The following is a 16570-nucleotide window of genomic DNA, read 5'->3' as shown; positions in this document are numbered from 1 at the left end:
ATATCATTGGTATCATCCAATTGATAAACTGGAGTCAGCTGGACTCTACCATTTTTAGTGCTATTTTTACTTTTTTGAATCCTTCTCCACATGGGAACCAAAACAACAACTGTGCTCTGATGACTCTACAGAACAACATGGGTTCAAATGCCCAGAGCTTTCTTGTTTTTTTTTTTTTTTTGCGTTATGTGGGCCTCTCACTGTTGTGGCCTCTCCCGTTGCGGAGCACAGGCTCCAGACGCGCAGGCTCCACGGCATGTGGGATCATCCTGGACCAGGGCACGAACCCGTGTCCTCTGCATCGGCAGGCGGGCCCTCAACCACTGCGCCACCAGGGAAGTCCCCAGAGCTTTCTTGATCCACACATTCTCTGTGCTTGATGCAGAGAATCTACCAGGTTTGAAATCCTAGTGCTAATGACTGGTACATTTCTGGGGTATTGTGCCCACCTAAGAAAGTAAAACGAATCCTCTGGACAAAGATCCCAAATCCATAAAATTCTAACTCTCTCCTTCCACTAAGATCTGGCAGTTCTGAGAGCCTGCAAGAGTTGCTAATGTACCTTCTCATGACCATTTTCCACGAAGTATGATATAAGAACATTGCATCATCCAAATTAAACGTGTGACCTACTGTCAGCATCAATCAGCACAGAAAGTGGCCTTTCTATTGAAATTTTAAAGAATGATGCCTTGCCTCATACTCTTTGTCTCTATACCTTCATTAGAGAAACCGGTGGGGAGAGTGTAAGGGGAAAGATGAGCGAAGAGGAAGGTGAGATGACAGACACCGGGTGGTGACTTGTAAGACATCATTTCCACCCTCAGGACAATATAAAGTACTGAAGGAATTTAGGTAGATGGGGAGAGGAGGATACAGGAGAAGTCAAAGGTTGTTTACTCGGTATTTTGGCTTGGGGATGCTGGATTAACAGTGGCTCCATTTACTGAAATGGAAAATAAATGAGGAAGAACAGAATTTGGAGGTAAGATGCCGGTCAAGTTGGAATTGCTTGCAGGACATCCAAGTGGAAATGGTTATATGGCTCAGGAGAGAGGTTTGGGCTTGCAATATGGGTTTATGACTCACCAGTATAAGGACGGTAACTGAGCACTACTGGAGATAGTGTACAGCAGTGGTCCCCAACATTTTCGGCATCAGGGACCGGTTTCCTGGAAGACGATTTTTCCACAGACCAGAGGGGCGGGGGGAGGGATGGTTTCAGGATGATTCAAGCTCGTTACATTTATTGTGCACTTTATTTCTATTATTATTACATCAGCTCCACCTCAGATCATCAGGCATTAGATCCCGGGGGGTTGGGGGCCCCTGGAAGAGAAAATGGCGTTAAGATAGAGTCCCGAGGAACACCAACATCTAGAGGATAGGCAGAGGAAAAGCCTGCAAAGAAGACTAAGAAATGGTTAGAGAGGTAATTGAAAAATCTGAAAGAGTTGCCGTGTTAAAAAATTTGTACCCACACCTTGGGTGCTATTATTGGAAACACATTTAATCACAATTAAATGTGACTTGAAAATTGTTTCTTTATATATAAGATGGGGCCAGTAATTCCTCACTTGCATCACAGGATTGAGGTTCAAATGAAAAAGTGTATTTGAAAATATTTTGTCAAGTGTTACTCCAGTGGTCTCAAACTTTAGTGTGCCTCAAAATCATTAGGTGGATGCGTTAAAATACAGATTGCTGTGTTTCTGATTCATTAGTAATAGTAGCAGTTTCTGAGTCAGTAGATGTTGGGTGGGGTCCTAGAATCTGAATTTTGCATAAATTCTCTGAAGATATGGATCTTGCCGGTCTGGGGCCCCTCTTTGAGAACTACTGTGTAATACAAGTGTAAGGAATTAGGCTTCCGATTTTATAGCAAAATTCACTGTTTTCCTCTGATTTGTGTCCGTTTCATCCCCTAATTTTTTCAAACTTGTATCCTCTATCAACAATGCTGTTCAGACATCTTTACCCTGCTTCATACCTAGCAATTCCCGTTTGCATCTATGAAAGATCAGTTTAGTGTAGTATTTTGTTGGTTTACATCAATGAGCAGCAACCTGAGGTTAGCTTGATTAAGAAGGATGTGAAAAATATACGATATTTCTCATAAGGAGAAGGAGATAAGGAGGAAGTTTTTGGAGTAAGAAGCGGGACTTTTTTTTTTTTTTCAAAGTCAGTTAGATGTAGAATGCTACTTGTTACCTACTTTCAGAAATCCCCTTAGAGAACCTGTAATTTGATCCAGAGGGAGCAAGCCGCGTGAGGAGAGTCAGGTAAGAGGAAAAACTGACATCATTCTTCAGTCCTTTCCGAAATCTTGAGAAACGTGTGTACCTCAACACTCCCTTCGTCAATCCCACAAAACAGGGAATCAGGAAAATGCATTAGCACCCTCGTACAGACTAGGAACACAGGGCGGGAAGGAGTCTCAGCCCCGTCAAGACAGAAGGATACTGGGGGAGGGGAGAGAAAACTTCCCCTAGCCGGAGACCGCAGCGCGGCCGTGGGAAGAGAAGTGAAGTGGGGAAATGTATTAATACTTCAGGCGTCAGCCAGACACTTGGCCTCCGGGCATGTGGGAAGGGGAGGGAGGAGCGAAGAAGGCTGCACCAGAACGGGAGCGCTAGAGCTCCCGCTGCTGATTTACAGGGAAGCCCTAGAGCGCTAGAGCTTTCGGCTTCCCCTCTTCCCTCCTGGAGGCCATTTCTCCATATTTAACCGGGATAAAGAAGGGGCGCGGAGCCGAGTCAGAAAAAGCCAGAGTTGCCGCCTCCGCCCGCAGCAGACCTCTCTTCGGCCCCCGGCCCAGGCGGGAGAAGTGGCCTTAGGGGACGCTGAAGTAACTCCGTAGAGGGGGGGAGGGGTCGCCAAGCTCCTCTCCAATCGCCGTGGCAGCTCCAGCTATTTGCATATAGTATGGGGGCTCAGCTCCCAACCGAGCTCCCCGCCCGCCCCTCGGGGGTTCTCCCCGGCCCCGCCCGCGGGCTGGGCGAAGGTGAATACATTATGCTAATGAGGCGGGCTTCTGCCCGGGCTTGGGAAGGGGGGCGCACTGCAGTAGGAGCCGCCGGCTGGAGGCCCCGCGCCGGGAGGGGATCGGGGGAGGGACACCGCTGTCGGAGCGCGCGCGCGCTTACACGCTCACACACACACTCACACACGAGCATCCCGAAGGGTATTTAAGGCTCGCAAACGCGAGGCTGCGGAGATACTTCGGGCGGGCGCGACTTCGGCCTCGCGACTCGCATTTTCTCCTTGGGGATTTCGTTTTCCTCTCTCCTCTCCCCCTTGGCCACCCCTTTTGCACTGCACTCTCGTGGTCTCTCTCAGCCCTTTCACCTGGAACTGAATCCAGGTGGGAAACAGGTCGGCGTGAGGAAAGACACCGAATAGGTAGAAATAAGGCAAACTAACAGAGGCGCAACAGGTCCGGTGCTCTGCGGCGAGGGCGAGCGGCGGCCCCTCGCAGCGCCTTGGCCGCTGTCCCTTGGACCCCGCGCGGCCGCTCTCCTCAGAGGAGGTCCCCGTCCTTTGAGGGGCCAGGAGGGACACCCGGGTGGGTTTCATTCCGGAGTTTAGCTTATTGCCACCAGTCCCCGGACTGAGGGTGCTTTTCACTCGCAGCTGGGAGGGGAGAAGAAAGCGGTGGATGGTCCACGTCTGCGGGTCTCGGCGCTGATCCATCGCCGCGCCCCGGCTCCGACTCCGCCAACTAGTTGTGTAGCCACCGGGACTGAACTTTGGAGGAAACGTCCTTTTTCTTTCTTTTACGGTTATTGGAGGTGGTAGAGGGTGGGAGGCGAAACCGAGACAGCCGACCCCGCCACGATGCTGGTGAAGAAGCAAGCAGGGAAAGGAGGGGGGCGGGAGCCGGGCTCCGAGGACCGGAGCCCAGCCGGGCAGCGTTGTGCCCGGACCGTGTCCCCGTGCGCCGCCCTGGCCGCCCTCCTGTCAGTAGTGGCCGTGATGTCTTGTCTGTACCTGGGGGTGAAAACCAACGACCTCCAGGCGAGGATCGCCGCCCTCGAATCCGCCAAAGGAGACCCTTCCATCCGTCTGCTGCCTGATTGTCTGGATCAGCTCAAAGCAATGGTGCAAGAGAAAGTGGAGCGACTTCTGGCTCAGGTGTGAAAGGCTGGGGTGTTTTGCACGTGGATAACATCTTGCACAGGCGTGATTCTGTGTACATGACCAGCCTCTGCCTTACTGTATGCAGACGTGATATGGCTGTGTGTACACATATATGCTAGGCCACCATCTCTGCTCACTGTAGCATATATTTGTATATGCACACACTTTGATATCACCCTCTCTGTCTCTATCATCTTCCCTTACTCTTCTTAATGTTTGCATGCTAAACATACATGGAGGTCTAAAAGGGGGAAGGGTGGCCAGAATGGCAGGGTGGCATTTCAGCTCTTTTTAGTTTCTGGAGTTGCATGTGGATCTTTTCCAATGTTGTGGACAATATTCCTTGCAGAGATAACATGTTATATCCTTTTTACGGTATAAGAAGGTTAGGGCCATGGGTGTTATTAATATACAAAAGGGAATCACTCTTAAAAGTGAAATAATTCTACATATGATTTTAGATCAATTATTTCACACATTGAATGTTTTCATATTAAATGTTTAAAAAGAAAAAGAAATAGTAGCTTATTTTTTTTGTAAAGGATGCAGTGCCATGGGTGTTTGTGAATGCAGAGCCATTGGAGCTGAGAGTTGAAAGGAACCTGTGTTATGTTTATCAAAACCAGGGGTGCTTTAACTACACTTAGGGGGTTTTCTGGAACTTGCTCTTCCAGCGGAGAGGCTGTTTGGCAGTAGTGATAACATGATAAGCAGCTGACCTTTATGTGTAAAATACTGGTTGTTTTAAAACCCCTAGCTTACCTAGAACTGCAACATGTTAATGCTGGTTTTTTGCATTGACTGAATATGCCTGAGCTGAGAGAGAGGGTGATGGTAGTTGAAGAATGGAGAAAGATGTTACACAAGTCCAACAGTCTTGATACCCTGTGAATGGTCATTTTCTTTTTTTAGGACTTGGCTACTGTTACCTTTTGACTAAAGTCCAAGTACATATGTAAACGTTAGTTATGCAGGCTGGTAAATCAGGCATATGGCCAGAGTTCCTAAAGAATCCATTTTTCTACAATACTACTGATGATTGTTAATACCTCTTCTTTTCCTACAGAAATCCTATGAACATATGGCTAAAATAAGAATTGCAAGAGAAGCACCTTCAGAGTGTAACTGCCCAGCAGGTAAAATGGAACTTATTTCACAAGGTTTCCTTCATAGCAGAGCATTTTAAAACAAAGGTCCTGTGTCTGTCAAGTCTACCTGTAGTAATAGTAAAGAAAGAATGCAGACCCAACTTACTTTAATAAAATCAACATGTCTGGGTAAAAGGATGGCAAATAAAGCCCCAAATATTATTTTAAGCAGCATGCCAAGGTCTGTTAAGGGAAAGCAAAGAAGATAGAGATAATCACCAAAGAAAATACAGGCAAGATGATGTCCAAAGACAAAGTTCTTAGATTCAAAGATGGAAAATTATTCTTCAGTTTTATTCAATTTTGATATCTATGGTGAAAAGGACTGCAGAACACGTTAGATTTGAATTCCTTAGTGGCTCGTGTTGCATTAGTACAGGTTTCTGTTTGTTCCCTTTGACATACGATTATGTTAGTAGACCTTGCCTGCTTTTATTTTCTTTCAGAAAGGTTCTCTCGCCTATCCTATAGGAATGAGGTCTGAAAGGAAATTAGTTCTTTATCTTGAGCTTTTCATTACAAACTATTGCAGTCTCAATGACTTCTCAGAAAAGGATCTTATATTTTTACCATTTTTCAGTGTGGCTTTAGGGAACTATATTAATTTAATGACAGCATATTAGTAGAAGGAGACATTAGAAGAAGAGAGACATCGATGAATAAAACCCCCTGGGTAATCATTAAATCTTCCTTCACAGACCTCTGAGGCTTGGTAGTCAGTCATCTGTAGACTAAACTTTAGAAGCCCTTGGAATATGTCCATTGGAAAATATCTAGTGGATTCAACTGAGAGAAGTCATGAAAAACTTCCATGAGTCTTGAGATTTTTGTTTCAGATAAATGTTGTTAATGTATTTATGAACATTTTAGTTTCTTTTATCATCATATATAGAAAAGTGAGTCTCTTACATTGTTTTTCATGTTTAGGAACATGATACTTAGATACTTACACTGTATGGAAAGGCTAGTTCCTGAATTTTCACATTCTGAGGTTTTTTTGCCTCATGCTAATTTGTTTTGATGCAGCTAAACCAGGCACAATGTTTAGAAATGTCAAATGTCAACTCCTGACTGAACAGCATAAAATTTTTACTATTTATGTTCTGCTATATTGTTGACCATAATGGAGCTGTATTTTTAAAAACTGAAGCCCTTTCAATTGAGAAGACATATACATTAGGTAACAGGAAAACGAAGAGTTAATGTTTTACATTGTAGGTTTCATTCTTAGTTGTTTTAAGTTGGGAAAGACCTCAGAAGTCAGAAATTCAAAGAAGGCACTTTTCTAGTGCAGGAATTAACTCATAACAACCTCATCGGCCTGTAGGGATTATTTAAATTCCCCAGACAGTTGGTACAGGACTTCACTGATCATACCACTCAGAATCCAGTGTTTTCTGTATACAGTACTCTTGCTAGCTGTGTGAAAAATAACTAGTATTTAATTAATAGGATTCTTAGTGAAGTTGGTAAAAAGTAGAAAAGTGACAACCACAGCACTGAGGTTTTTTTGGGGGTGTTTTAACTGCTTCATGATGTTTGATGTAAGCTGGTTGTTGAGGTCTAATTTGTAATCTGGAAGAAAGCCATTACATTCAGAGTTCACCTTATATTATCTTGGAAGACCATTTTGAGCCATTTTTTCTTCTTAACATTAATTTAACAATAAATGGTGATTTCACCATGATAACAAATAAATAAATAATAAATGGTGATTTCCTTGGCGTTTTGTTGGCTCTCCCTAATGGCTGCTTTACTTTCTTGCCACCACTAGAGCTCCACATTACACCAGTTTTCACAAGGTTACTTGAGAGGTAAACTTTGGAAGGTGCATATTCCAATACACAGAATTAAACAGGTTTCTTGCTGGCAAATCACTGTTACAGAAACACTCGCTTCTGCTTGTGGAATTAGACATCATCAAAGTAAAGGCATTATGTTGAAAATAGTATCCCGGGGAAAACCAGCTATTTTGAATTATGGTCAGTGAGGTATTGTTTTAGGGAATGAATGGGCTGGCCAAGAGGATTAGAAAGTAGATACAGTACTTCCCACCTGGTTTGGCTTTTACCTTCGTTTACAGTGACTAAGAGTTGTCACCCAGACATCTGTTCATAGGGCAGAGTGAGACAGGTCTGTGACCTCAGCTCAGTTCCTGTGGACAGATGCCCACCCCTTGAAGTTGACACCCTTGTTGACAGTCTCCGTCACAGAGCCAAGGACTGATAGCAAAGGACTAATGCTGTGTTGTTTATGTTCACTTTTGATAGAATTCAGTCCCAGTGAGGTTTATCCAGGTAGGCTACAAGAAATCATAGAATTGAAAGCTTTTTTTTTTTTTTTTTTTTTTAAGCACAAGAAGGAACTTCTGTGGGAGAGGCATGAGAAAGACTGTTACCGAATGGTTTTTCATTGTAGGGGAAGCATTCTCTCATTTAATCTTCACAACAACCCCGAGAGTTAAGTATTAGTAATCTCATTTTGCAGATGGAGAAGCTGGACCCAGAGAAGGTGACTAACTTAACATAGTAAAGACAAGGTCAGGATTCATGCCCACATCTGACAGAATCAAAACCCAAAGTCTAGTGAGGAATTGAGAATGAGTATAGGTTTTGGAGCTGGACAGTTCTGGATTGGAATCCTGGGTCTGCTGCTAAGTAACTGTGTGATCGTGGTCAAACTAATGAACCTTTCTATGTACCAGTTTCCATCTGCAAAACAGTGACTAATACTACCTTCCTCATAGGTTGATAATTTACCTGAAGTCTGGTGTATTATTGGCCGTTCATTAGATGATAGCAGTTATTATTCTTTTTAATATATTGTGTGTTACTTGACTCTAATGTGTCCGTGGGGACACATGATATAGGTGGGAAAACTGAGACCTGAAGATGTGTAACTTGCTCAAAATCTCGTGGCTAGTTAATGGCAGCTTTTGGGCTAGAACACTATATGCTTAATTAAACAAATATATCTGTAGATCATTCATGCAGATCATCAAATGAGTCAGTATCTCTTGGTGCTATATCAGTGAAGATATTGTATTAGTCTACTACATTATTTTTACCAAAATTATAGGAAAAACTTTTGACCTTGAGGTAAGCCATGATTGAAGTAGATAGAACCTGGGCTTAAAAGAGTATGGGGATAAAGAATGTAGTTACAGTCTTTGTATCACATGTTTACCAAAAGAAGTACTTTATCTGATTCATTTTCACACTTATTTTTTAACAGCTTTATTGAAATATATTTTATAATATTTAAGTGTATGACTTAAAGAGTAACAAAAATTATGGGGCTGGGCAACCATCAGCACAGTCCAATTTTAGGTCACTTCATCATTCTCCAAAATTCACATTTACTTTTTTCATGTGCTCAGGAGAAGCTCTATTTCTTGAATATTTGCTTTAAAGAAACCTTGAAATACAAAATTTAAAACCATACAAATTAGAGTTCTGTTTAGCAGAATATTTGATTTAACAGTAGCTGAACCATGGAAATTCAGTTGTCATCTGTGGCTTGGCCTCTGTAAAACTTGACCTTCATAGGAGAGAATAAATCGGCTCTTTCCTGTGGCTGTACAGTTCCATTTGGGGCTCTGTTCTTAGAGTCCTACATAAAGTATGTACAAATCAGGCATATTTATGGGAAGGTTTTAAGTTCCAACTGATAAAGAACACTGGGAACCAGGCAGCCAACCAGAAGATGTTTAGATCACAAAGGTTTCTGTACCTTACTCATTAGTTGTGCTGCCTGCCCAGTGTATTATATGAAAGAACCTCTGTGGCATAACAGACAGAGAGCGTGAGTGGCCAATAAAGAATCCAGTGTCCTAGTTTTGATGACCGATAATGGGCTTTCTTCCATGACAGCATTTCTGGAGGAGCTATCAGGATCTGCCAGTAGGACTGCTTTAATGATAGACCCTGCTATATTCAGATAAAGAACGTTTCCTGATCAAGGGGTTGCTTTAGTGTCATGGAATATAGATCTGTAAATTAGTTCAACAAAACATTCTGAAGGTATTATGTCTGACAAATGAGAGAAATTTGGGGGAGTGCCAAAGAGTATATTTAGGCTATTCTTAAATCTTGTTTTTGAATGAGGTATATTGATTTTCTCTCATACCAAATAAAATTTTGATAAAAATATAGCAAAAAAAAAAAAAAAAAAAAAAGAATCCAGAGTTCTAACCCTGGCTTTGCCATTAACATGTTGTACAATCTTGGGGAAATCACTTCCAAGAATGACTTTTACAGACTCTGTTTTCATATCTTCCAAATAGGAGTGTTGGACTAGAGTGATTTTGAAGGGCATTTGTCAGTTCTCCAGGTATGAAGTGACTGTGTGTGCTAAATATATAGATACAGGAAAAATGCTGATGAACAAGGCAGACTTGGTATCTGCCCTCATGGCGCTTACACTTCTATGAGGATGATAGGCATTTTAAAATGACATGAATTTACAGGCATGACAAGTACAACCAAGAAAAAGTACAGTGTGCTTTGGAGCACATGACCAAAATTTCTTCCATACTGTTAATACTATGGATTTTTTTTTTTTCTTTTCTTTGGGGGTGGGGTGGGAAAGAGAAATTCACAGTAGGAGAAAATCATAATATGAGAAAATCTGGCTTCTGATTACACATAAGTGCTCTAGCAATGGATAAAAAGCTGGTTTGCAAAGCCTCACCTGGCTTTTGGCTTTCCAAGAATTTATGGCCAGATGAAGGTGCACTGATAGCTGGTTTACACTGATATCCAACTGAAACAGAAAGTGGCTTTAATATATAAAAGGTTGTGGTAGATAGCATGGTGATCTGTTTTTCTACATTTCTCCTGAAAGCAGTGAGATTTGGGCTGAATAAGAGTTGAAACTTCCTGCCTGGTGGTAGTGAACAGTTCCACTGGATCTGGCTCCTCTATGTTCACAGATAATGATGAAATAATGTAACATGTCTAGTCATCTACTCAGAGAGTTTAGCTAGAAATAAAAAAGATATATTCCATAATTTCCGAGGTTCTTCCACATCCTCCAAGTCTATGAAAATGGTTGGTTACAAAGTAAGATTAAATGTAGGCAAGTAGAAGTACCTCCGATTCACAAATATGAGTGATACAGCCTCTGGTGACTGCTTTTGTGGCATCTTCTCAATTTGGGGAGGAAATAAAGGTTAACTGTAGCTTTAAGGTTGTGCACCCTTTCCCATCATATGAGAAGACCTTTAAATTACCTTGCTAACATAAATCTACTTTATCATATAAAACTGAATTTCCTACTAACATGGTTTTTCACTTATGCTGTACATTTTTCTTAACCGGCTACAAAATGAATGGAAAGAGTGCATCAAGTAAGGACCTAATAATGTATAGATTTTCAATTATGTAAGGTAAAGAATAGTCAGAAACTGTTTGTAGAAAGAAAGCAAATTAAAATGCCATAAATGTTAAAATGCCATAAATAGCAGGCATTCCCCACCTCTCCCGAAGGCCAAACAATACAATGTGACATCTGAGTGCCTTAAAGTCTTCATGTTAAATGGTTTCAGTCCTAATGAGTACAGCAGTTTGGGTGTAACATTTTTAGTTGGTCAGTAGTGACAGCTGGCAAAATGCCTCGGTCACCTAAAGGACCGAGGACAAATTGCCTCTTGAAGCAGTGGTCTTGTTTCTTAGCTTCTCCTCTGTTTTTCTTGTCTAAAAAGTCATTAAGAAGCAAATCCTTCAAATATTCTTTTCTCTTTCTTACGTTAGTAATTCTGTTTTTCCATGAGCCGGGAATTATTTAAGAGAAGGATATGCATTCTGCATAAGTGTTAGTTCTTTCTAGCTCAGTTGAAGAACGTGTAGGTACAAATAGCCTCTCAGGATCTTAATAACCTGCAGTGCTTCTGATTGGTTTGTAACTATGTAAAGTCAACTACATGGTGTTTTAAAAAACAGTATTTGAATGTCAAGATTAGGTCTAGGAATGAAGGAGGAGGGCATCCTCTCATCGACAAGATTAGGTGAATGGAGAGCTGGAGGGGAAACGTGTCAGAATCAGGACCGTTTTACAGTTCAGGGAGGCATTGTCTGCTGCGGGGGGAACCTCACTAGACACTCATCAAAATGACATCAATCTATGTTATCCTGAGTGGAAACCATCCAAAACCTATTATAAAAAAGTGTTTTTATTCCATCCTTCCACATTATAGATGCTACCTGGTGGTTTGTTGGAAGCTGAGAATGGGAAAACAATGTATGTGTCAGTCTGGGCTGCAGGCAATAGCCCAGTATGTGGACCGCTAAACACAGAGGCATCCCCTCCCTCCCTGTTGGCCAATATAGGTGAAGTTCCACACAGTGGTTTAATGCAGCATGATATTTAACACTTATTTTTTTAGAATTTGTGTTAAAAATGACTGTGGCACACCTGCATACTGAATTCTTAGACATGCATAGTTACTGTTTCATTTGGGATGTGTTTAGCAACCTTGCAAATTAAAAAATGTTTTATGGTCAACTTTTAAAAAGGAAGAGATGCAGAAGAGTGGGAAGCAGAAGTAAGTGGAAACCACTTACAAATTAAAATCGAGCACTTTTCATTGGTATCATATATTCCTTCACCGGAGTATTCTGTGCCCTTTAAATGATAGGATTCCTTGAAGAAATGCCACCAGATGGCAGGCACCTTCCTTTCGTGACCACAAGGAGGAAGAACTGAGCTGAATAGTGGGACTTCCTCTGTTCTGTCAGCTCCTTCTCACTTACATTCCCAGCAGACTTCTGTTTGCTATGGAAAAGTTTAATGGAAGGAGCAAGTAATTTCTTCCATCTATATTTGAAGACTAGACTGTCCTATCAGCTTTAAGATATTTAAAATAACCTAGTAAATTTCACATTTGTATTAGTCAAAAAGTTCAGTTGTTTAGTAGATAAATTCACATATATGAACTTGAGGCTTGTATTCCAATAGCTAGAATAAATGAACTAAATGTAATTGAATTTACCAGTTGGAGATTTTGTGCTTATATTTTGTAATTTCTCAGAATCAAGAATCATTTGGAATCGCTATCATGATTTTGACGTCATTTCATCTGGAGTCTCCATTTCACCTTCAGTCACCACATAATATGATAGTTGGGATGTGTTCTTTATTTTTCTCCTACTGTGTTCCTTAGTCTGATTTGCCAGGAATGCCAAAAACTGTCTGTTTATTTGTATATTCATAATTTAGATTTTAGGAGCTCTAGGCTTCTGAATTATGTACACAAAGTTTTTATTCTTATATTTTACATGTAGTCAGCACATATTTAAATACAGTTTTCATGTTTAGGCTAAGTGGCTGAGTAAATTGGATGAACTGTAGGCAGCGCTGGCTTGTGCATTATGGTAATATTAAGAGTCAGAATATGTCTAACTAGAGGTAGGCCTGGTCGTGTCAAAGGTAAAACCTACTTTCCTTTTTTTTTAATCAAAGAGTTCACATGTAACGGAGAGTGAAAACGGGGAGGAAAAAGCCACCCTTATCCTGTAATCTCTTGGAATCATATCTCTTTACCATCATATTTATCAAGCTTGGTACTTTAGAGTTCCTGTTATAATGTAAATCTGGACAATGGTTAGAGAGTTGGAGCAATTCTCCATTATAGCTCTGTCCCCAGCACCCTCTTTTGCTCTCGTAGAAGCTAATTGGAGGGAGAAATCTCATGAGTCTCTCCATCCAGTCCATTACAGGGCCAGAATGGTAGTATTACTTTTGATCCTTGAGATGCTAGAATTCAATGTGCCTGGAAAATGGGCACAGTTCTATCCCAATATCCCTGTATCTTAGGTCAATTCTGACAGTTATTAAAGGTAAGTTGTTTGTATTACCCTTCTAGGAATTGTGAAACTCCAATTTGTGTCCCAGGGGATCCAAAATCCAGCTGGCATTTAAAAAATGTACATGATATGATCATAAGATAAAATATTTCCATGAACCATGCATAAAAATCAACCATTTGACTTTAAAGTCATGCTAGAATTGCTGTCAAATTCTAGGGCTTTGCCAGTGAACTTTGGCATACTAAAAATCTTTTTTCTACTAAAAAAATTAGGGCTCAAGGTCAGAGCACACGAAGTTCGAATGAACACAGGCACCTTAAATAGCTTCCTTTCTGAGGATGATTATTAACCTGGTTGGGGGTCAAGTGAGTTAAGTGTGTCAAGGACCAGGTGTCCCTGTGGGCAGACCCTGATGCTAGCTGCTAAGTGGTCTCACAGAGTAATTGCCTTCCACTTCCTGAGGGAGTGGGTTGTGATTCCATTTCTACCAATCTCATTTATGAGCTCCATGGCTGGGGTTCTGGTTTGTATCTGTGTATCTCTAGGGCTTATTGTAGAGTTCTCTACAGAAAGTTAGCTATAAAAATTCTTAATGATCATAATGAAGATCTGTCAACTTGATTTGGTTGAGAACTTTTATTGTGGTTTATCTCTTTACATACACTAATATCCTTATCCCCATGCCTTTTAAACATTTTCCCTGAGGTCTTTGTGAGCCAGAACATATTGAAACTAATAAAAACCTTAGAGTTCAAGTGGTTCAAGTGTTTTCCAGCATTTCTCAAGGAGGCTGAACCTTTAGAAAAGATCTTAGGAGGAAATCCAGTATATGAAATTGGATACAATGTCAGCTACACACACAATGATTGACCTTGGAGGTCAGAGGGGACAGAGGCCAAAACCCTAGATGATTTTTCTTTCCGTTGCCTGCCCCACTCCCTTCCTGATGGCCCCTGAGGATCTCCAAAGAACCTTAGGAATCCGTTGGATACTGTTAGAAAATTACTGGAAGTCCAATCTCTACTGTGATCCCAGCTCCTCTGTCTAGGGATACCATATGTTTGTCAACACATAACTCATCTCCAAAATTCTGTAACTAGAAACATTACAAGGAATGATGGAAGCAAAATTACTTATTAAAATGAATAGAATCCAGAAATGACTGTTAATATAATACCGTTCTTTAATGGGTTTTAGTAGTATAGCAAAGGAGATGTAATAATAGAGGTAGCGCTGGAAAGCTGGAAAAGTGCATTGCGTAATTGAGCGTGGTACTGTGCATCAGGAAATCAGCATCTCACCTCATCCCTTGTCTTAAAGTCACTTATCTTTTTCAGCTTTCAAGTCATAACATTGTTCTTGTTTTTTGTGACAGTTTTTGTGTGTGTGTGTGTTTTTCACATTTCTTCCTTTGTATTTTTGCTTATTCTTTAATTTTGGATATTAATATGGGGCTTTCTCACCAAGTTACCGCAATCCATTGCCTCTTCTATATATTTATTTAAAGCAGTTGATTTTTTTCAACTAATAGTGAATACTTGGTTTGCAAAGTAGTGTACATAAAGTAACTATCCCCCAATTATATTATTTATAGAAAATTTATATTGTGAGAAAGTTGTTATTAAAGATACTTCTAAGATCTTTGAGACTTTCTTATTGATTTGATTCTTATTTGTGTTAAACTGATGATGTTTATGTATTAAAATTTAAATTGACAGTACAATGTGAATATATGAATTGTGCATCTGTGTTTAAATAATAATAGGAAAAATCTTCAGGAATTAACAACATTTTAGCCAGTACTGAAAGGATATACGTAGTATATTTCAGAAAGAAAGTGTAAATCTGGGTACAACCATTCTGTAACAAGTACTGCAAAAAGAAGTTTGAAAGGCAAAACTCTTCCTCCCATTGAGGTGAACGTCCAGTGTCATCAGCAATGCTGTTTACTGTATGCATAGCTAGCTGTGGACAGTAGTTTGGTCAAGTGCAACACCTTGATTGTCTTATTGGGCAGATAGTAGAATGACAACTGTACAAGTTATTGAGTTTTGGTGAGCAGTTTATATTCTCCTTAATACACAGTCTTTAAAAAAAAATTAATTAATTAATTAATTTTTGGCTGCGTTGGGTCTTCGTTGTTGCTCGCAGGCGTTCTCTAGTTGAGGTGAGCAGGGGCTACTCTTCGTTGCGGTTCGTGGGCTTCTTATTGCGGTGGCTTCTCTTGTTGCAGAGCACCGGCTCTAGGCGTGGGCTTCAGTAGTTGTGGCTCGCGGGCTTCAGTAGTTGTGGCTCACGGAATCTAGAGCGCAGGCTCAGTAGTTTTGGCTCACGGGCTTAGTTGCTTCGCGTTACGTGGAATCTTCCTGGACCAGGGTTCGAACCTGTGTCCCCTGCATTGGCAGGCGGATTCTTAACCACTGCGCCACCAGGGAAGTCCCACAGCCTTAAACTATGGACTTCCAGGAATTCTGGAAGAGAAAAATGACTTCTTTTTTAAGTTACTTTGCCTTTTGAGAGAAGACAGTTATTAGTAAAGCAGCAAAGGTAGACTGACCAAGTACTAATGGCTGGAAAGACCAAGTATACCAGCCAAAGCTATTGTGAGCTGCAAAAAAGAGGTCTAACCAGACAAACTGTATTCCCTAAATTTACTGTCAAAACCTTACGGATATACTGACAACTTCCCAGGAGTTTAAGCAGCAAGCTTGACAGCGTGGCTTAGTACTACTCTACATGTTATGCATCTGGAAGTTTTTAATAAAAGAAAAGCTCTAGTATTGAGAAAATACATCCGTAAAGAAACCAGGGCCTTTATGTTCTTCTATGTAGTTTCCTTCCGTGCATAGTTATTTAATGCTTTAGATTTCAGCTACTTCTGATACTCTCCTGAATATTACTTTGGTTCTGCAATCAAATTCTGTATGAGGGATGCTATGTGTTGGTGAAAAACTTTATGTTACCATTTTTGGAATGTTAAAAAGAAAGGTAACTTATTTTTATGGCCAAAAGTATCCTTGAATTGAGAGGTCTGAGGTTTTGTGTTTTTTAAAAAAATTATTTATTTATTTTTGGCTATGTTGCGTCTTCGTTGCTGCGCGCGGGCTTTCTCTAGTTGCGGTGAGTGGGGGCTACTCTTCCTCGCGGTGCGCAGGCTTCTCATTGCGGTGGCTTCTCTTGTTGCGGAGCACGGGCTCTAGGCACGTGGGCTTCAGTAGTTGTGGCACGTGGGCTCAGCAGTTGTGGCTCGCGGACTGTAGAGTGCAGGCTCAGTAGTTGTGGCGCACGGGCTTAGTTGCTCCACAGCATGTGGGATCTTCCCAGACCAGGGCTTGAACCCGTGTACCCTGCATTGGCAGGCAGATTCTTAACCACTGTGCCACCAGAGAAGCCCTTTTTTTTTTTTTTTTTAAATCTATTTATTTTTATTTTTGGCTGCGCTGGGTCCCCGCTGCTGTGCATGGGGCCCCTCCG

General features: G+C 41.2%; 1 protein-coding gene across 1 annotated transcript in view; it reads left to right on the top strand.

The window, feature by feature from the left end:
* The first annotated feature begins 3837 nt into the window (after window positions 1–3837).
* The window catches only part of COL25A1 (collagen type XXV alpha 1 chain), a 476840-nt gene continuing 464107 nt past the window's right edge, over window positions 3838–16570 (top strand). The window contains exons 1-2 of the mRNA XM_055086170.1: window positions 3838–4134; window positions 5207–5276. Of these exons, the coding sequence (XP_054942145.1) occupies window positions 3838–4134; window positions 5207–5276 (367 nt within the window). The remainder of the gene's footprint in view (window positions 4135–5206; window positions 5277–16570) is intronic.

The sequence above is a fragment of the Physeter macrocephalus genome, chromosome 7, assembly GCF_002837175.3.
Source record: "Physeter macrocephalus isolate SW-GA chromosome 7, ASM283717v5, whole genome shotgun sequence".
Classification (NCBI taxonomy): Eukaryota; Metazoa; Chordata; class Mammalia; order Artiodactyla; family Physeteridae; genus Physeter; species Physeter macrocephalus.
Note: the sequence above shows the minus strand (reverse complement) of the source record. Positions and strands in the feature narration are given on the sequence as shown.